This window comes from Diospyros lotus, chromosome 9, assembly GCF_014633365.1.
Source record: "Diospyros lotus cultivar Yz01 chromosome 9, ASM1463336v1, whole genome shotgun sequence".
Taxonomy (NCBI): Eukaryota; Viridiplantae; Streptophyta; class Magnoliopsida; order Ericales; family Ebenaceae; genus Diospyros; species Diospyros lotus.
The window spans coordinates 17,880,351-17,903,010 of record NC_068346.1 but is presented as its reverse complement, the minus strand read 5'-3'; the positions used below and the strand labels follow the sequence as shown (position 1 = coordinate 17,903,010).

The 22,660-nt window shown below is 38.8% G+C and overlaps 1 protein-coding gene across 4 annotated transcripts; it reads right to left on the bottom strand.

Moving 5' to 3' along the window:
* Positions 1-1,902: 1,902 nt before the first annotated feature.
* LOC127810159 (transcription factor bHLH90) lies at positions 1,903-22,422 on the bottom strand. Of its 4 annotated transcripts, XR_008025378.1 has the most exons (9): positions 22,072-22,422; positions 21,794-21,994; positions 21,386-21,497; positions 20,954-21,022; positions 20,296-20,859; positions 19,985-20,212; positions 19,590-19,766; positions 19,300-19,480; positions 1,903-2,073 (listed from the first exon to the last, which is right to left on the bottom strand). XR_008025378.1 is itself a non-coding variant. In XM_052349454.1 (8 exons), the coding sequence occupies exons 1-8, from the start codon at positions 22,218-22,220 to the stop codon at positions 19,382-19,384; spliced, it is 1,545 nt and encodes a 514-aa protein (XP_052205414.1). In that variant the 5' UTR covers positions 22,221-22,422; the 3' UTR covers positions 19,129-19,381. The 4 variants fall into 4 exon arrangements, 3 of the variants coding, with proteins under 3 accessions (XP_052205414.1, XP_052205412.1, XP_052205413.1); XM_052349454.1 differs by lacking the exon at positions 1,903-2,073 and having other exon boundaries at positions 19,129-19,480; positions 19,985-20,158; XM_052349452.1 differs by lacking the exon at positions 1,903-2,073 and having other exon boundaries at positions 19,131-19,480.
* Between the last annotated feature and the right edge of the window lie 238 nt (positions 22,423-22,660).

Here is a 22,660-nt window from a genome sequence, read left to right as displayed (position 1 = left end):
CGATTTGTCAATATGCTTGTTGCTATAAGATTTCATGGGATATCTTAAGTATCTTAACGCATTAGTGTCACAGATAAATATCATATATCCTCAACAACACTTAAAAGTAAGCTTAAGGTTGAAGAATATTTTAAGTAATCAAAGTATGTGAAAGCATTACTCAAGTTCAAAGGTAACGTGATTTAGTTGATGCTTAAATGTCAATTATCCATACTCTTAAGTAAATGTGTATATATGCTTAGGCATGCAATCCTAAGTTCTTTTTCATAAAGTTTAAGTTATCTATTTGATATCATGTTCTTCAGACTCTCAACGTTCTAAAATTTAATAGAAGAACATTTAAGATTTTATTAGTTGAATGTTTATTGCTTTGATTCAAGTATTTATAGGATTGTTGATTTCAAGTAACATCTAGTTAAGTTGCAAAGAATCTATCTTTTCAGGCTTGTAGTCGAATGATGATTAATCACTAGAATAAGAATGTAGATGTAATTAAGTGGTTTTATCTTAAAACATCTAAATATAGTCATAATAGTTCTTGAAATAACTTAAATGTTGTATGTGTTCCAAGCAATACTTCCTAGTGTCGCTCATGTTTAAATTGAATGTATTTGAGTAATAGAATTCTAAAGTTTATATCTTTCAAGAATTACTCAAAGTATGCATTAATAGTATTTGTGTATAATAGCTTAAAGTTTACAGGATAGAAGTCATATATGCTTTGTTAAGCTTATATGTATTCTTAAGTATGATTGAAAAATCATGATGCTTTAGAGCTTATAGAATAAATTATAGATATTATTCGTGTGTGCTCTTGTTTTGAGAGATCATAATGCTCAAGCTAGAGTATATTTGTGTTATATGTTGTGGTTTGTTGTTGAATAACATATTTTGTGCTCAACATATTTGTAATATTCTATATATTTTAGTCAAATAAATACAAGTTACTTGACTTATGAATGTTTCATGTGAGTGTGTTTCATAAAGTCATTTTGATGCATCTTTATCTTTCATGTTGTGAGCTTGGTAGAATGATTCTTATTTTCAATCTAGAAAAGAGAAAGTTCTTAGTTGAGTATTATATATTGTTCTCAAAGCTATGTGCTTGATATATATATCTCTCTTATGTTTTAAGGCTCTCTATGTAACCAAGTGAGTGTGATTGAAAAGTTAGTGTTAATCAACTTTCACAAATATCACTTGTGTTTTAAGCATCCTATTTGGTTAAGCTTAAAGTTTATGTTATTTTGATATTAATGAGAAAAGTGTTTTGATGATAATATTCAAAACAATATATGTTGATTAAATGATAGTCGAGTAAGGTGTTAAGTAAAATCGAGTATGTTTGAATATTACTCGAGTAAGTGCTCGCATTAATTGAGTATGAATTGCAAGGTTTCGACTATATCAAAAGTAATTGAGTGATCAAAGTGATAGTCGAGTGATATATCCTCTTAATCAACTAAGTATTAAGCATAATCGAGTAAAATCTTGTATTAGTCGAGTATGTCAATTCCATAGTTAAGTAATTGTGTTTGAACAATGATTATGAGGTGTTAATCGAGTATTTTTTATGAGCAATTGAGTATAAGTTGATGTTTAATCAACTATTATTGTGTAATAGTCGATTATTTTATGTATCTCTAGGTTGGTAGTGTAACACCCTGTAACACCCCGCCTCGTCGAGCGTGTCACTATAAGGGTATTTTCGGGAATCTTTTTTTTCCAAGTTCATCACCATGCGCGGTGTTTCATGAACAACCTTCACATGCACACACAAGATCCCGAAAACCCCAGTCTTGCCCGTTTAACTTAACAAGATCAATAATCTTAACAGCTAAACGAGACATATCATAACGCAACGGATACATTAACATCAAACACCGAGGATCTTACATAGTATTTCCATAACAAAATATGTAATACAAATGATCAAATGATAACAACGTTATCGTACAATTGTTCATACACAAACTGAAATACATACTAAAACCCCAAAGTTTACAACGACTATCAATCTAAGCACCGTTGACCTTCAACCGGCCATGTCCTTGCCCTCGCAGCAGTCCCTGACTGAAAACAATGAACATTCCAGGGGCATAACCCAGGTTAGATGACAAAACATCTAAGTGACGGCATGAAACAGTTTACAAAATGCATGAAAAACATACGAGCATGGCATACACAAACAAAATGACACATGCAAACACGTCTATCTTGAGAAATCTCTCTGACATACTCAACCTCCCGTGGAAACACCTTCCACACACCGTTGGGGTTGACCTTGCCGCGACATACTTAATCTCTCGAGTGCCCTATCGTGTCACTCGTTCACCAGAATTAACCTTGTCCCATTTGTCAAGAAGACCCCATCCCGTCCCATATGGACCCAATAACGACACGAAAATCAATACCTCGATGATATGAAAATCACACGCCATGCACAGACTCTTTTACAAGTAAAAACAGTTGATGCAATATACCACATGATCAATATGTAAATGATGCCATATATACACGAATAAAACGCATAAGCATAACATCCCGAGTTCTGGTCTCGAGTGCCCTACCGTGTCGCTCGTTCACCTGAACTCACTACATTTACACCAAAACATATCCGAAACAAGGTAAAACTAGAGTCAAACCACTCACCTCAAACATATTCGGATCGCCTCGATCCTCGTGCATAGCCTCGATTTGCGTGCCAAATCACCAAATACTTGAACTTGTACTCAACCTCAAGCCGAGATACTTCCTAAACATTATATTTAATTAAATAAGCATTAAAATCTATTTTCCTCAATTTTTTCATAATTTCCTCTATTTTCTCCCAATTTTCACCTCGATAATTCCAAAATAATTATCTCCTCAAATATTTTCCAAAATATTTCAACATGGTAATTCCTAAAATAAATTAACAAAAATACTAGAAGAGGAAATACCAAAAATTCCCCTGTCACGCGCCCTCACGCGCTTGGCGCGTGGGTACGTGTGGAAGCTGGCGCGTGGCTGCACGCGCCACCGTCTTCTTCGTTGAACCAGTCTTCGGCGATTGCTTTGATGGCCAAAACAAGGGTACCCCCTTGTAGCCCACTTAAAGTCGATCACATGGGTACCGGTTTCAGGACGAAAGGCCACTGAAAAATGGCCCAAACGGCCAGTTGCACGCGGCGGTAGGCGGTCCGCCACCTATTCTCGGCCAAGCTTCGTATGGCCTCCAAACTAATCCAAAAAGCTTCAAAACACTCCCGTTTTCTTCTCCTTGACGCAAGGATCAGAAATCCCTTAATCACTCTCCCAAAAACATCCGAAAACAAGCTCAATTTCACGCCCCAAAATCTAAAACCCTCGGCCCCTTTTATACCCAAAAACCGATCGTATTTCGGCCAATCAACGGCCATAACTTGGTCTCCAAGCCTCACACCGCCGGATACGACCTCCCCCAAGCCTCCCTCAACCGCCCAATCTCCAGATTTGGCCTCCATGTGCGAGGATTTGCGGCGGCCGTCTTCACCCTTTGCGTTCACACTATGCAATTTTTGCTAAATTGCACTTTAGCCCCCACTTTCTTTAAATGACTTTTCTGCCATTTTCAATGCACCCCTGAACTATCCAATACCATCATTAAGTCCTACAAGATTTGTACTTCTCATTTGAACTTCGAAACTCCCAAAAAATTACCGTTTTGACCTCCCTCGGGCAAATTTAGAAAATTGCACTTAGGCCCGATTGATCGTTTTGACCTTAAATCCATTCGTTTTCAACCTAAAATCACTTAAGGGTTGTTTTATACATAAAATATAGGTCATTGACACGCTCCGTTGAATTTTTGGATGATCCTTACGTCGATTCGATTTTCTCAGCCAGATCAACAACTGTACCGAAAACTGTTCCCGATCTAATTTCTTGCACCACTAAAAATCATAACTCGTATTACTCATCTATGTTACACCGTTATCCTTGGCTATCTAGGGTCCGGGGTACTCCTTCCGACTAATTCAGTCATCCAAAGCTGCGATAGTGTACCATATAGCCTCATTTTTCCAAAAATTCCATTTATGCCCTTCATTAAATATTATTTATGACCTCAAATCATTCTCGGGTATTACACACCCTGCTCCTCCCGAGGGGCATTATATGAATAAATAACTTACGGATTTCGAGGATATATATTTTTCCATCAATAGATAATATAAATCGTTCCCCGACAATCTCATATCACCTTCTCAAACTTAAAATCATTAAGCTAAGGCATATAATATCATCATAAATGCGGAAACTAGATCGAAACATGATATGGTACATAATCGAAATCATTTCATCCATAACATCAAAACCGTACCATCGTTTAACATTACATCATCCAAATAAAATACATAATAATCCAAAAGACATGCTCGATCCACTTACAAGTTGCCGTCAATCCTCGGCAATTCCTTTCCCTTTGGCACCGTTATTTTCACCTGAAACGTTAGAATATTCCAAGGACAAAGTCCAAAATAAGATGTTGAATCATCTAAGTGAGAATTCAAGATATTTTCATGAATGTATGCAAGACATGAAATAACTTAAATATCACGATAAATCCCCGCCCAAGAAAATCCCACATAGCACTTAACCCTAACTGGGGAAAATGCAATCTCTTTAAAAGCAACACAACCACATCGACATATTAGCATAATACAGTCCTAGCTTAAGAGGGGGGAACATCAATGCATGAACTCGGGAATCACCCAATCATCATTATGTTCTCACTCAGAAGCATTCTAGATCATGTCAACACAATCCTGACTACATGATGATCAACACCATCCTGGGAATCCACGTCCACCTCGGAAACAATACTACCGCTCAATGGCCCCTAGGGTGGTGTCCACTCGCAGCCCTGCCACTTGAGTTAGTCCAGGATGGTGTACACTCTTAGCCACGCCACTTGTGGACTCGCAAGGGTGGTGTCCACTCTCAGCCCCCATCACAAATGGACATTTTCTATTGGCACGTTTTTCTAGTGTTATCACTCAAATGCGACATCATAAGTTGACATCCCATCCCACATATACAACCAATCACCTTAGTGTAACTTCCCTGGACACCCAACCCGGCACGGAACCCCAGGTAGTTATCCCAACACACAACACGAGATTCCCCTATACGTCATTCTGATAAACACCCTTGGGGAATTACGGCTACACTATCGGGATAACATCCCAGATTGACATCCCATAAAAAAAAAATATGCCAATACCACATACCATGATTCAATACATCATATAAAATAACATTTCGTGTACATAATTTATCGCACAAAATTCAATGCACATGCATAAAATATTTCGGGACAAACCTATATGAAACCAACCATCATAGGTTAAAACCATTGACATGCAATAAAACCTTTACATGTAATCAAATCAAGTTTAATATAGAATCAAATCAATTTTTAAAGCAAGAACACTCACAATAAATCAAGTTTGGGGTAAAAACTCTCACCTTTGACAAAATTCAGGGTATCTTGAAAAACGTGCACTACCTTGATTTTTGTGTCCGAGCTCGATTTTCGTGCCAATCTCAAAATTCGCACAAGTCACTTCACCTTAAGCCTCAAAGCACCCTAATCATCATATTCATTTAAATAAGTGTCAAAACCTATTTTTCCTTTTAATTTCTTCATATTTCTCTATTTTTCTGTCATTTTTCTCTCTAATATTCCAAATAAATACTTAATTAATTCCTCAAATCTTTCTCCACAATAATTCATGATATGCTAAGAACTTCAAAATAAAATTCCAAAACTTACCTCGATGCTTCGTTTGCACGTAAAACGAGGCTAGTTATTACAAACATCGAGAAACTGGAAAGGCCAACTCCAAAACTTTTTGTACAAACACCTAGATGTTATTTTTCTCGATTTTTCAAGAATTTTTCTAGATTTTTTCGGCCTTTCACACACTCGCATGCTCCGCGCGTGATCTGCGAGTGGGAGAAGGCACATGAGCCTCACGCTCTGGTCTTTTTCCCCTACTCCGGCACACTAGCGATGCTAGATTTTTCCATCTTGACAATCTACAGGCCTGGTCGATCAAGATGGTACCTGGAATGGCTCGAAAGGATGACCGGAAGGGGTCCAACTGGCAGCTCGAAGTCTCGGCCAGATCGTCCGCCTAGGGCTCCCGCGAAGCTACGAATCTCGCTCGTTTCTACCCATTTGCTCACCAAAATGTCCAGAAATGCTCTACTACTCTCAAGTATCAAAAGCTCTCTATCCTTGCTACTCAAACGCCTTCGATTAGAGCTTTAATTCTCTAAAAGTTCTCGGCCACTTCGACCCCCACTTATAGCCAAAACCGAGCTTTGAAACCCCCTTGGCCGCTTAATCCAACACCTTAGACGTCTCTACTTCCCCTAGACCGACCTAGAAGCATCCTTATCTAACCACAAAAGCGATATATAGAGCTTTGACAAATCGATCAGATTTTCGGTCGATTTTCTCAAAATTTCGGCCACCCTTGTGGCTGTTGTCGGCCCAAGCTCGACCTTAAAGCATCCCCAACCAACCTCCTCGTGTTCCCCGTGGCCGAAATAGACAGCCGATGACCGATGACCGACAGCGGCTTAGTCGGTTTCCCATTGCCAATATTTTTTTGTTTTTTTTTTTTGCACTTTTGCTCCACTTGTTTTGTCGCTTATGGTTTGACCCTTTTTCACAAAGCCCCTGAACTTTTCCTAATTTCCAATGAGACCCTCAAGTTCTAATCCTTTCATTTCTCCCCCGAAAATCCAGACAAAATGCCATTTCAACCTTTATTGGGCAAATTCGAGAAATTACACTTAGGCCTAAATTTTTGTTTTGGCTGCAAACCTTTTTGTTTCTTCCTGAAACCACTGAAAAGTTGTTCTACATACTAAATATGAACCTACTCGGGGTTTTGTTGACTTCCCGAAAGTCCCCTATAATTATTCAGTTTTTCAGCCTAAATCACAGCTGTATTTTAGCTGTACTAAAAATTATTTTCGATCCAATTTCTTTTGATGCCATAAATTATACCTCAAAATACTCGATAATTCTATATCATTTTCTTTAGGCATCTCGGCTCCAGGGCACTCCCTACAGTCGATTCGGTCAATCTCTCGAGCTATATTGATACCAATTTTCCCTAAATCCCATTTTTCTAATAAAATACTTATTTCCCAATTAACCCAAAGTTCTTAGGTATTGCATTCTCCCCTCTCAAGAAATTTCTTTCTCGAAATTTTGCTCTCTGCAAATCAAATCACCAATATTAGTAACAACTCTCAAAATCATCCAATTACCTCAATCACATATTATCACTAATCTTTTGGCAAATCCCTAATTTGCATTATCCTACGATCCAACCTTACGAGGCATGCCATGGTTCCAAGAATTTCTCGTTGTAATTCTTTACAGGCGATCATCCTTATTCCAAAACGACTCATATCATTCGAAATCTTTTCTAATTGTAACATTGAGAGATCCTTAAAAATTCTTGACTAATTCCATTTATCTCCCAAATTTCATTTTGTAATTCAACCTTCATTATCAACCGAAATCTAATTGAAATCTTCACATCCCTCTCACATAATATCCGATTTCTTTTGTCACTATTGACCATTAATCCTTACCTGAATATTCTCAAGATTGATATAAGAATTCCATGAAATAGACTTACCTCAACTCCACAATCATTGATTCCAAATTCCAAAACCCCTAGAATCCTTGAGATTTCCAAATGTATATGGTTCCTACAAAATAGTTGTTAATACGAGATTCTAATAAACTAAAGTAACTCTAAATTCAGCTAGTCTCCCAAAGCAGTCATACGACCCATCCTGATACAAAGCTTATCATGATATGTTTCCCGAGTATACATTATTTGAAAAAGAAGAACACTTTCTTTAATCATCGCCAAACTCTCTTAGAGGAAACCTTAATCTTGCTAATGGTTTTCAGCTTCAACGCGATCGTCTTAGGGGTAACCTACCCATATAATAAACCGTTAAAATTTCTAACTCTAAAAACCTCTACGAAGTTCGAGACTATACCTTGACTATATCATCCTCTAAGTCGATACTAAACCCAACATACTCGACTCGTTCACATGAGTCGTTTCCTCGAGTTAACTTTACCTCAATCCCTATTTCACCAATTTCGAGATCTTTATCTCACTATCCATCATCAAAATCAAACGTCAAAATTTTCAAATTCTATTCTCAAAAACACTAACCAAACTATCCTAAGTTTTCCATTCCCTAGGATCCTCGATCTATACCAAATTATTCCAAACTCGATCATTCTCAATTTCCACTAGTACCCTTGAGTCTTCAATCAGGGTTTTTGACTAATTTTAACTGTATCAGATCCCCTTAAGTCTCCAAGTCAGGCTTTTTTCTAAGTCTCCAAATAAACGTTCGCTTTGGTACCAACTGTAACAAAACTACTTAAATCTTCAAGTTGTTATTCCCCAAATCTCCAAATAGGGTTAAGCTCTGATACCAACTGTAACACCCCACTCATCCCAAGGGGCGTTATATGAATAAATAACTCACGGATTTTGGGGGTATATATTTTTCCACCAATAGATAATATAAATCGTTCCCCAATAATCCTGTATCACCTTCTCAAACTTAGAATCATTAAGTTAAGACAGGTAATATCATCATAAAGGTGGAAGCTTGATTGAAACTTGATATGGTACATAACCGAAATTATTTCATCCATAACATCAAAATCGTGCTATTGTTTAACATCACATCATCCAAATAAAATACATAATAATCCAAAAGACATGCTACGATCCACCTACAAGTTGCCGTCAATTCTCGACAATTCCTTTCCTTTTGGCACAGTTGCTTTAACCTGGAACGTTAGAATATTCCAGGGACAAAGTTCAAAATAAGATGCTGAATCATCTAAGTGAGAATTCAAAATATTTTCATAAATGTATGCAAGACATGAAACAACTTAAATATCATGACAAATCCCTGCCTAAGAAAATTCCACACAACACTTAACCTTAACCAGGGAAAATGTCATATCTCTAAAGGTAACGTAATCACATCAACACATTGGCATAACACAGTCCTAGCTTAAGAGGGGGGAACATCAATGCATGAACTCAGGAATCATCCCATCATCATTACATTCCCACTCAGAAGCATTTCGGATCACGTCAACACAATCCTGGCCACATGATGATCAACACCATCTTGGGAATCCATGTCCATCTTGGAAACAATACTACCGCTCAATGGTCCCTAGGGTGGCGTCCACTCGTAGCCCCACCACTTGAGCTACTCCGGGAATCTGTACGTTCTCAGCCCCACCACTTCACTTGTCAACTCGCAAGGGTGGTGTCCACTCTCATCCCCTGTCACAAATGAGCATTTTCGCTTGGCACGCTTCCCTAGTGCTATCACTCAATTGCCACATCATAAGTTGACATCCTATCCCACATGTACAATCAGTCACCCTAGTGTAAATTCCCTAGCCACCTAGCCCGACACGAAACCCAGGTAGTCATCATAGCACACAACACGAGATATCCTTGTACGTTATTCCGAAAAACATCATTGGGGAATTATGGCTACACTATCGGGGCAACATCCTATGTTGACATCCAACTAAAAAAAACATGTCGATGCCACATACCATGATTCAATGCATCATACGAAACAATATTTCATGTACATAATTTATTGCTCAAAATTCAATGCACATGCATAAAATATTTCGGGACAAACTCGTATGAAACCAACCATCTTAGGTTAAAACCGTTGACATGCAACAAAACTTTGCATGTAATCAAATCAAGTTTAAGATAGAATCAAATCAAATTTTAAAGTAAAAACACTCACAATAAATCAAGTTTGGGGTAAAAACTCTCAATTTTGACAAAATTTAGGGTACCTCAAAAAACATGCACTGCTTCAATTTGTGTGCCCAACCTCAATTTTCGTGCCAACCTCAAAATTCGCACAAGTCATTTCATCTTAAGCCTCAAAGCATCATAATCATCATATTCATTTAAGTAAGTGGTAAAACTTATTTTTCCTCATAATTTCTTCATATTTCTCTTTTTTTCACCTATTTTCCTCTCTAATATTCCAAATAAATACTTCCTTAACTAATTCCTCAAATCTTTCTCTACAACAATTCATAATATGATAAGAACTTCAAAATAAAATTCCAGAACTTACCCCGATGCTTTGTTTGCACGTAAAATCGAGAAACTAGAAAAACTAACTCCAAAACTTTTTGCACAAACACCTAGATCTTATTTTTCTCTATTTTCCAAGAATTTTTCTAGATTTTTCCAGCCCTTCACGAGCCCGCACCCACCGTGCGTGATCTGCGAGCAGGAGAAAACGCGTGAGCTTCACTCTTCGATCTTCTTCCTCGGCTCCGGCACACCGACGATGCTGGATTTTTGCATCTTGACAATCTACAGGCCTAGTCAATCAAGAAGGTGCTTGGAATGGCTCGAAAGGATGGACGGAAGGGGTCCAACCGACAGCTCGAATTCTCGGTCAGACCATCCTTGTTACTACTCCTTTCTACTCCTTTGCTCACCAAAATTTTCAGAAATGCTCTACTACTCTCAAGGATCAAAATCCCTCTATCCTTGTTACTCAAACGCCTTCGATTTGAGCTTTAATTCTCTAAAAGTTCTTGGCCATTTCGACCTCTATTTATAGCCAAAACCGAGCTTTGAAATGCCTTTGCCCACTTAATCCAACGCCTTAGACGTCTCTACCTCCCCTAGATCGACCTAGAAGCACCCTTATCCGACCAAAAAAATGATTTACAGAGCTTTGACAAATCGACCAGATTTTCGATCGATTTTCTCAAAATTTCGACCACCCCTATGGCTGTTGTCGACCCAAGCTCGACCTTAAAGCATTCCTGACCAACCCCCTCGTGTTCCCTGTGGTTGAAATCGACAGCCAGCGACCAGCGACCGATAGTGGCTTGGTCGGTTTCCCATTGCCAACCTTTTTTGGTTTTTTTTTCACTTTTGCCCCACCTATTTTGTCGCTTATGGTTTGGCCCTTTTTCGCAAAGCCCCTGAACTTTTCCTAATTTCCAATGAGACTCTCAAGTTCTAATCCTTTCATTTCTCCCCCAAAAATAAAAAAAAAATGCCATTTCGACCTCCCTCAAAAAAATTCGAGAAATTACACTTAGGCCCGAATCTTCATTTTGGTCGCAAACCTTTTGTTTTTCCTAAAACCACTGAAAAGTTGCTTTACATACTAAATATGACGCTACTCGGGGTTCCATTGACTTCTCGAAAGCCCCCTACAATTATTCGATTTTTCAACCTAAATCACAGCTGTATTGAAAACTGTTTTCGATCCAATTTCTTTTGATGCCATAAATTATACCTCGAAATACTCGACAATTCCATATCATTTTCCTTAGGCATCTCAGCTCCAAGGCACTCCTTACAGTCGATTCGATCAATCTCTCGGGCTATTCTGATACCGATTTTCCCTAAATCCCATTTTTTTAATAAAATACTTATTTCCCAATTGACCTGAAGTTCTTGGGTATTACAGGCAGCATGCAGTGTATATATAATCAAGTATCTATTGAGTTCAATCGAGTAGTTTAAGAGTATAATAGAGTGTAGACAAAAGTTACTCGATTATTGAAATCTGTTAGTTGACTAATAACAAAATTACTCGACTAAGAGCCAAAATTAGTCAATTAATTTTGTGCCGATACTTAAAAATAGAGCTGTTAAACTAGAAGTTGAACTACCCGTTACAAGTGCTTTTAATGCATAGTTTGGACCGTTAAGGCTTCAAAAAGTTCAAAATTTTACCCCAATCATTTATCTTGATATTTGAATATTTTTAATGATTTTTTATATATATATAAAAAAAAAGAAAGTTGTCTATGTAGATCTTACTCTTTAGACAACAACTATAAAAGGAGATGAAGATGAAGATACAAGACTGTCGTTCTTGAATACTTTCTATTGTCTTGAGCCAAAAAGTTTTTATAAACTTTCATCTTCAATTAGAAAAAGAGAGAATAAGTGCTTATATTATTTTTTTTTTCATTCTTTCTATCTCTCTTTTCTTTATAAGAAATCAATCTTGTTATTTGTTCTCTATTTTGTAGAACTTCTCAAGGTGTTCAAATTATAAACTATTATATGTATTTTCTGATCGCATGAAGCGGGTTGGACTCGATCCAACAGGCCGACCCAATCTCCTGAAGCCCAAATAGGCCCAAGGTTGAGGTCGTCAAAGCCAGGTCGCATGTGGCCTACTCCAAGCTTGAGCCATGAAATCATGCAAGCTCCCAGTCATGCATTCAACTAGGGGTGGGCATGGTGCGGTTTGGGCAGTTTAGGGGACATATAATTCACCAAACTGCACATGCAGTTTGGCATTAAATCAGACCACGCGATCTAATTTGGTGCCAAAAACCGCACCAGACCGCACCGCATTTTGCGATGCGGTCTGGTGTAGTTTCCGCGGTTTGGTGCTTCCTCAGCTACTTTATCTAGTACCTTATGAATTTTTAAGTAAAATAATAAAATCAATACTAACTACCAAACAAAATCTAAAATTATACCTACAAATGAAAACAAATTTTAGACATACACAACCAAGTAGTGATTATCTTGGAAGATTGCAATTTAGTCCTCATCACTGCATCATTGAACTGGAACCTTGATTAATAAACTAAGGGAATGTTTAATAATGCTTTTTGTTTTTGGTTTCTTGTTCTTGTTTTCATTTTTTTAAAATAAAACTAGGAAAACATTGCTTTCATTTTTATAATAATGCATTTTATATATTTTTAATTTTTTTAATTTTTTTTATTAACACACTACTTGGCTGGTTCGGTTTTAACCAAACTGAGAAATTCACAAACCGCATAGTTTGGGGATTTCTCAAACTAGACCGAACCGATCTCTCCAAAAAATCACGCGGTTTGGTGCAGACGATTTCCGTGGTTTATCGATTTTTTTGCCCACCCCTACATTCAGCTCACAGATCGACCATTTAGCTCGCAAGACAAAAAGGCCACGTAATAACTGGAGGCAAGGCCCACCTGCTTTATCTAGAGCAAACCACATCCCCAACAATGCGAAATCTATTCCCAATTTTGTGGAGCTGATAAGGACAAATTATCTCTGTGATATTATCCTGTTATATTTAAAAGTCATCAAAATTGTAAACACCCCACTCTATAAATATGGGTCAAAACACCATTGTATGGAGATAGGATCAATCACATACTGTTACGCTGCCGAAATTATTAGAGAACAACCGTGGAATAAGCATCGTCTTGTCCCAACCACATAAAAATTCTCTTACGTATTGTTTTTTATTTGTGCCGTTTGTTTCTTCCCTTCGTATTCGTGTTTATTTAATCAATGCGGGTTGACGGATCACAGTCGACCAATCCCAAACGTCTACATTTTGGCGCTAGAAGGAGGGCACCGCTCTGATCGATAGCAATGGAAAAAGGAAGAAACACAAGAAGTTCTGAAGTGGTGGTCAACCAACTTGAAGACTATGTTAGCCAACTGTCGGAAGTTCCGCCTATCGGGGGCATAGTCGTTACTGCTGCAACTGCTTCCATTCCCCTATTGGTTGGAACTGCCTCAAGCATCCCCTCCTGGGTTCCCGGTCAGTCTGTGACCCTTGTCCCAGGGATAGAGGTGATCTATACCTGGAAACAACGACATGAGGGATTAGAGAATACAGTCATGCAGCTCGCGGATGCAGTAAGGGCGTTAGCCTAAACACAGGTACAAGTTGTCCAAAATCAGGTGGAAGTAGCACCACCCAAAGATGTCCTACAACCTCCAGATGAAAGACCCATTCTGGACGAAAGGGAAGGTAGAGGAACATCGCGGCAGGCTAGATCTATGCATTCCTTGAACTCCCGGGCCAGGGGATCAGAGGAGCGGCGATCTCGAGGAAAAGAACTGGAGGCACATCCCACAAATCTGAGGGTGAAAGCAAATTGTAATAGAGATCGCTGTCAAGAGATTCATGAAGGGAGTCGGCGAGGTGGGGATCCACGTCCAAGGGAGAGTTCGACCAGGATTAGCCCAGGTCGCGCCACATATTGCAACTCGCCAAATCCTGGGAATAGGAGACGACATATGCCACGAGATTGTTATTCACTAGAGCGAGGTAGCGGATGGGAGAGGCGGTCTCCCCTCGAACAATCCGTGGATCAAAACCCAACCGTGGAGGAATTACTGCAAAGGGTCCAACAATTGGAAGCGCGACATAGAGCTCATGATTGGAGGAGAGACCGCAGCGAGAGGACCCCATTCTCCAGGAAAATCAAGTTGGAGCTTCTCCCTTGCAGATTCAAGGTCCCCAACATCCCTCAGTACAATGGAGATAGCTACCCATTGGTCCCTTAGGGTATGGCTACTCAAGAAAGGGGGTGAATTGAGTGATTAAAATATTTCTCAATTTTAATAAATATTCTCGATTAATGATTTTATTGAAAAATATATATTTGATAAATATAATAATTATATTTGAGATTAATAATAAATGTAAACCACAAAATATAACAAAAATAAATACAATGAGGCACAAGACAATTTATAGTAGTTTGATGTCTTCAAATACACTTATTCCATTCTCCCAATGTCTAACCACCCTTGAGGTTCCACTAAAATAATTTCACCAAGATTTCCACACTAACTCACCTTATAAACTAGATACACACCTAGATTATAATGAGTTTTAGACAACCACTACACCAAGGTTTTCTTCTTAACTTAACTTGAAAACTAGATTTACCTATATTTTAATGGTTCTAGGAAACCTATACAATCCACAATAGTAATCTAAATGTCACAAATAATTTGTCTACACTTGGACACGAATAAGCAATTAAGAACAAATTATACAGGGTAATAATATTTAAATAAATAAATAAATTTATAACCTCAAATAGAGAAGTTTGGATTTGTCGTAGAAGACTTGAAGAATTTTTCTCCTCTTGCCTTGTGGCTCTTCGGTGGATGTGCAATAATATTTTGAGAGCCTTGGATTGCTTGGATGCTTTGCTTGAGAGCGTTTGAGAGCTTTTGGGTGCTTTGGATATGCAATAGAAGTACTTGAATACTAAAAAAAATGAGTTTAGGGAGAATATTTATAAGCATTTTAGCCACTAAAGAAAGGGTTAATATGATATTTGAAATTCAAAAAATGTTTAAACTTTCTCAAACAATAAGAAAACACGTCTTACCTTTAATTCAAAATAAATTTATTTTTTGCATGAGAAATCAAGATTTAAAAATTCAAATATAAGCTTTTGAGACATAAATGATTAAAACAAAAAAACATGTCTAAAAGCAATTCTCTTTTAATTCAAAATAAATTTACTTTTTGTATGAGTAAGAGAAAATATGTCTAAAAACAATTATCCATTAATTCAAAATTTAAAAATTCAAATATAAGCTTTAGAGACATAAATGATTCAAACAAGAAAACATGTCTAAAATCAATTCTCTTTTAATTCAAAATAAATTTATTTTTTGCATGAGTAAGAGAAAATATTTATATCATAAAAATATTTTGTTAATCATTAAAACTTAATTAACATGAGCAAGTTGGCTAAACACGACCCATATGACCATCTGGATGCTTTCAACTTCTAAATGGATCTGCAGACCTCTAGCTCGTTGGTGAAGTGTCGAGTATTCCCCGCAACCCTGGGGACATATCTCGGACATGGTTAAGAAGTCTTCGTCCTTGCAGTATTTGTAGCTGGGATGAGTGTTAGAGGAGGTTCATTAACTAGTACAGATCACTCTGAAGGCAGCTCGCCCCAACATGTCACCTCGCTACGGTTTTCCAGCGATCCAGCGAATCCTTGAAGGACTACATAGAGAGGTTCAGCCGCGAGGTCAATAATGTTGAGAACCCATCAGACGAGAGTATTCTGACTGCAATATTTGTGGGACTTCAGAAAGATGAGAAGCTCTATGAGAGCATCTACAAATCTCCCGCAAGGGACCTGGGCGAGCTCTACGAATGAGCTGTAAAGGAAATTAGATGGGAAGAGACTTTTGGTTGGAAGAAGCGGGTAACCAAAAGGATGAAACCGGGATCTCTAACCAAAACAAGAAGATGGGCAATGGCGACAATGACAAAGGGGGCCAGGAGCGAAATTCCAATGATTAGGTCGCTAAGAAAGCAAGGAACGAGCAAGGAGGCGAGCAATCTCTGCGCCAAGGTCGTTATGAGAACTATAACATCCTGTCTGACACTCAAGATATGATCTTCGCTACTGAGAAGAGCCGGGAGGATTTTGGAAGGCCTAATCCCATAAGGACTCCCAATAGATTCAGAAATAAGGACAAGTTCTGTGCTTACCACAACGAGGAGGGGCACAACACCTCCGAATGTTGGGCATGGAAGGACACAATTGAGGAATTGATCAAGAGAGGTCACTTGCATGATTATGTGGTGAGACCAGAAAGCTAGCAACCCCAACAACCAGCTCAACCAGAGACTCGTCAAGCTCTAGAATAGGATTGAGCACCTGTAGTAAGTACTACTTTTACTATCCATGGTGGGCCTCGTATTGCAGAAACCTCTAATAGGTCACATGAAGGTGGTTGCCTATTAACAACGGGCTATGAGGTATTACAAACAGGAGGATTCAAGTTCGATGCTATGATGTTAGTGATCTCGGGTTAAGCCTTATTCTTCATAGAGCTCACAAGGCTAGCGACCGGACACTAGGCCCGAACTGCGAAGGCCCCTATATTATCAAAGAAAGCATGGGAAACAGAGCATATCACTTCACAAATATAGATGGGGCTGTTCTCCCACGTGCTTGGAATACGGAGCACCTCCATCCTCACTCCCAATGAGCGTAACTGATTCTCACTTATGTTGCAACTTTTTGTTACAATTAACTCTCGTAATTCTGATTGAAATTTATGAATTTTTCATTCTGTAAGCTTACTGCACTTTACTCTTATTCATATTCGATTGAATATCCTTAAAATTGGGGGTAGAGATACCATGGTTTGCGAGTTGGGGCCCATTCATCTTAGCCTTTGTGCTATGGTTTATAGCTTATCTAAGCATTCATCTTGGTCCTCCCCCAGGTCGTGGTTTGCGAGCTGAGACCTATTCATCTTGACTTAATGTCATGGTTTGACACCTACTGAGCAACCACTTCAATTAGTGATATCGAGGTAAGGGTTCACTAACTGGGGTCATTTCATCTTGATTCAAGTTATGGTTTGTGAGCTCCTAGGTGTGCCCTCTCAGCTCGTTAAAACCAAGTAAAAGCCATGGTATGTTAGCTGAGATCGCAACACGATCTACCTGGACATATAGCTTGGCGATGTAGATTAACTCTCGACAGAGCCATGGTATGTTAGCTGAGATAGCAGCACATCTACCTGGACATATAGCTTGGCGATGCAGATCAACTCTCGACAGAGCCATGCACGAGTTGGCATGATTTGAAGTGATTGGGCAGAAGTCAAAAAGGAAGATCGACAAATCGCATAGCCTGATTCAACCAGCATGCATCAGCTCTTAGTTTGCAGGTCGCACTAAGAGCTGGGGGGGTTAATGTTATATGTATTTTTTAATCGCATGAAACGGGTTGGACTCGATCCAACAGGCCGACCCAATCTCCTGAAGCCCAAATAGGCCCAAGGCTGAGGTCATCAGAGTCAGGTCACACGTCGCCTACTCTGAACTCAGGCCGCGGAATCATGCGAGCTCCCAGCAACACATTTAGCTCACAGATCGACTATTCAGCTCGCAAGACAAAAAGGCCGCGTAATAACAGGAGGTAAGACCCATTTGCCTTATTTGGAGCAAACCACATCCCCGACAATGTGAAATCTATTCTTGATTTTGTGGAGTTGATAAGGACAAATTATATCTGTGATATTATCCTTTTATATTTAGAAGTAATCAAAATTGTAAACACCCCACTCTATAAATAGGGGTCAAAACACCATTGTATGGAGATAGGATCAATCAGATACTATTACTCTACCGAAATTATCAGAGAACAGTCGTAGAGTAGGCATCGTTCTGGCCGAACCACGTAAAAATTCTCTTGCGTATCGTTTGTTATTTGTGTTGTTTGTTTCTTCTCTTCGTATTCGTGTTTATTTAATCAGTGCGGGTCGACGGATCACAGTCGACCAATTTCAAACGTTGACATAAACATTATTTACTTTTGTGGTTAGTGCTTGAATCCTTAAAAAGCACCGTGTAAGAGGTTCCAATTGAGCCTTATAAAAGTTGTGTATTTGGTTATTACTAAGCTTGTGAAAAATATAAGTTACAATTGCACTTGTAAAAAACTAAGATTATAGCTGAGTCTGCAATAGTTATAGTGATTTGTTAAATCCTTGATGGGGAGGCAAGGAGGTGGAGTAAGCTGGTTGGGTGGAATCATTATAAATTCTTTGTGTGCTGCATTGTTCATTTTTTTCTTTTATTTCAACACTTTCATTCTTCTTTCAGTAAGTGTTTTATGTGAGCAAAATTATTATCACTTTGAATACTCCTAGAAACAAATTTCAAAAACTCTAAAAGGATAAATCTTATTGTGTTAAATTTAGTTTATACATATCATTTTCTGTCAATATTATATTTTAAACCATTACCCTTCAAATGTTTGAAAAAGGCCAAAGTGTTTTATTCAAACACTCTTTAAAATCAAGAAAAGCTCTTGAAAACTTAATTCACCACTTTTTTGGGTGTCTATTATTTCATTCTAGTCTCTAGGAGACCTTCACCGTTTTGGTCGAGATTTCGTTTAATCGGGATTTTTCGTTTTAAGCCCATTTAATTATTTTAGTATTTTGGGCTTTTTTAATCATTTAACAGGCTTTCTCATGACACATCAAGCTTAAACGAGGGGAAGACACATGTACAGTTTGTATGTATAAGGGCAAAGACGTTAATGGCGATGCATCTGTAACTACCAGCAAGGCTTTTTTCAGATTATTCCGAGATAATTAGGGCGCTAAATCCTGTCAACTTAAAAGGCACTACATTATGTCTTTGTTCACTCGTAAGATTAATAATTTTAAGTTTTGCTAATAAAATTAATTTTTTTTATGTTGTTCCGAAAACCTATTATGTGATCCAAATCTGAACTGGGTGGGTAGGCATGTGATCAAAATGTAACATGAAAGTGTAATCACTAGCAAGAGAAGAAACCATTGCTAATCACCAGAAAGCACAGCAATATACAGCTGATGTTAAAGGTAGAAAGTTAGACAGAAACTGAGACACCTGGCACCAATGGAGAGAGCCCTCAATTCTCCCATTTGAATTGGCTCATTTCATTAAGGAATCTGCCAGCTTCTTCTTCTCTTCATGGATTCTCCATACTCGACTGTCGTGACGATCTGCTCGTGCAGCTTTTGATTACTGAATCTTTCAATGTTTTCGGTTGGATCTCCATGTTGTTCACCTGGGATTTCAAATTTGAATTGAGAGTTTGCAATAAGAACAGTTTTAATGGAGTGTTGACGGTCTCAACTCTTCGATTCAAGGCAGGGAATCCATGTCTGCAATCTTACCTCTACCCGGAGAATGTTCAAGACCTTGCCGTTAAATGCTGAGATATTAGCATCGATCACTTGAAGCCCGAGAGAATCCACAGCCTCCATCAACCGCAGGAACCCGCCCTGCTTCTTCTTGCACAAGCACTTGAGCAAGAAATCCCTTGCACCAATCTGGTTCACTTCCACTTGCACCTACCCAAGAGTCTATAACATTCATTGATGATTTCAATGCAAAAAATGACACAGTAACAATAATATATTAAACTTTTATCTCACTATATATAGGGTCAGATACACTAATTCTCTCACTAGTCATTTTTATTTGTAGGGTTCTCTTCTGTAACATCCCGTTACACAGTCAATGAAAATAACAATAACCATCTTATTTTAGACTTGTGAGCTTTTAATACCTCCATGTGTTTCTTCTCATCGACGCTAGACGGGTCTTTGTTTTGCATGGTGGCATTTGAGTTTCCGGTGCCTTGGTATGCACCTGCTTCTGGGATGTTCGGGTGACCATTCTTATTGTCAAACTCCTCTTTCGCCATTTCTCTGAGCTCATCAACGAGTTTCTTCTCCTCCTCCTGCAATTCCTCGATATATTCGATTGCATCTTTTAGTATTGAAGCTGTATCCATCTGTAGAAACTCAATAATAGAGTGATTAAAGTGCGTTAGCAATCGTAATAAGTGGCATACACGCAAAGTATAGCCAGGCAAACCTTGGTGATCTTGGGGACCAAAGCGCGTAGGGCAAAGTGCGCATTTCTAATCCGCTTCCTCCTGTTTCTCTCCGTAATCAGATTCTTCGATTGGTGCTGTTCCCTTTCTAGGCTCAGCCTCGACTTCAAATTCTCTCTCTCAACCAAATGATTAGGAGTACTTTCAACAAGAAAGCCAAACTCTTGCTTCACCGGCATATCCCTGCTACTAATGGGCCTTTTCAAGGTTGGATGTTTTCGAGTTGATTCACTCACTGAAACATTTGGAGAGGGATGGCCAGAGCATGAATCCATCGAGAAGTGTTCATTTGAAGGATTGGAACTGGCCGGTGATCCTTCAAGGACAGGATAGGCACCGGGTTGGGAAACCCGGGAATGAATTGGAAGCCCAGGAAAAAGATTCAGATACTGAAGGTGAGATAGCCGATTGTTCGAGTATTCAGCATCATGAGGCTGTGCATTGAGCCTCATTGCAGAGTGGTCCTGTGCACTTGTGGCTTTTTGGGCCATTGTGATTTTACACTGATCAGCGACAAGGTCTATTATCTTCTGATCTCTGGGAATCTAGAAAGAGATAGGAAAGAAAATTCATTCGATTCTTTCTTAGTTCAAAACAAGAAAAGCCAAATTCTAAATTAAAAACATACTCAAGTCTTACCTGTTTTGCAGCAAAGATCTCAATAAGACCCCCAACAACTGGGATCAGAACTCGGGTTCCAGTTGACTCCTGCAAGGAGAAAATGAAAATTCTTCAAGTCGTATCGATCAAAGATCAAACTATCTTGTAAAGAAACTCCTCCAGATCCCATAATCTTCTCATCTTTTGATCATAAATTTGATACAGTTACTACCAGTTAGCCACATGCATGTAAGCATCTTTGAAAATAGTCTACGAGTCAACAAAATAACCAAACAGTTGGTGTGCATTTGCTTCAGAGAGCACTCTCATTGGTTCTTACCAATCAAGAAATCGATCAAACTGGCTCAGAGTTTAAACAAACGTCATGAGATTTTGTATAAAAATTATGTGAGGATATCATTTTCACGGAAACAATAATGCCAGAAAGGGTAGAAAGATTCAAATACGCACATGGCATTGATTTGAAATCAATAATTCCTCGGTGCAGCTAAGCCACCTTGCTTCCATTGATATCACTGCCTCCCCATGAACCCTGCTTTTAAAACTCTGTAAATCAGTGTTTCTACACAATCACAAACAGAGATCAAGAGATAAACAAGACATAAAAATTTAAAATATATAGTTCAACACAACAAATGGATAATCTATTAAAAAACTGCGAAGTCCTCCTCCCACTATACGGTACTCTTTCCACAAACAAAATTAAAAATCATTCTACCCCTAAAATTCTATATAATTGGCCACTCACAAGTGACTCCAACGATCCTGAGTATTGGCCCAATTAATCAACAATTAAACCAGAAATAGCTGTTTATACGCGAACAATCTAACGTACGGTTATCTGCATGGAGGTTTTACCCGGAATACAAGGGAATAGAAGGAGGAAAGCGAGAAAGAGCCACACAAGCGCTCGTTTTTGCAGGATGTCTGGAGAACAAGTCCCTGCAAAGCGGAACCAGGCGGTCTTCTTCTTCCCTTGCCCTCTCCTCGTTCACCATGGAAGCAGATGGATGATCACCGTAACCACCATTACAGCAGCAGCCCATCCATTTGATAAACCTAAACGAGTAATCATCAAGAGATTGAAAACGAAATCACAATCACAACCAGAAACCAAAAGGAGGAAGGAGCAGTGCCTGGAAGGGTCATCGCCGAGCTGCCAAACGACGCAGTAGTCCCAGGCTCTGGACTGAACTAGGGGCCTCAGACGCTGCAGAGTTGTTTCCAGAGCTTTCATGGCTGGTGCTGCTGCTGCTTTGTCTCGAGCGCTTGGCTCTGTATACATTGCTGCTCTGCCACGCCGTACGTCCCGTTCTGTTGGACTGTGAAGAAAGCAATCCCTGCGTATCAAAGCCACGTTGGGAGATGAAAGCTATAACCAACTTTTGCAGAGGGAGTATCGTCTTCGGCAGTACCAAATCTGTGTCAGAAGAAGAAGAAGAAAGAAGAATATTGCAGTTACCCTTTCCCAGTTACCACTCCAAATTTGTGTGTAGAAACCAAAATGAGAAAATACAAATTTCACTATTAAAGTGGAATTTATAGTTTGCATGAAAATGGTGGCGGAATGGTTCAAAAGCATCCCTGATGAAAGCTACGGATAACTGCGCCACAACAGAGAGAGAGAGAGAGAGAGAGCGCTATTGATAATTCACTCAATTCAATTATGTGTGATGTGATGGCTCTTAACAGACAGAGGTGGTCTGTTGGTCGTGACGTGGGCAT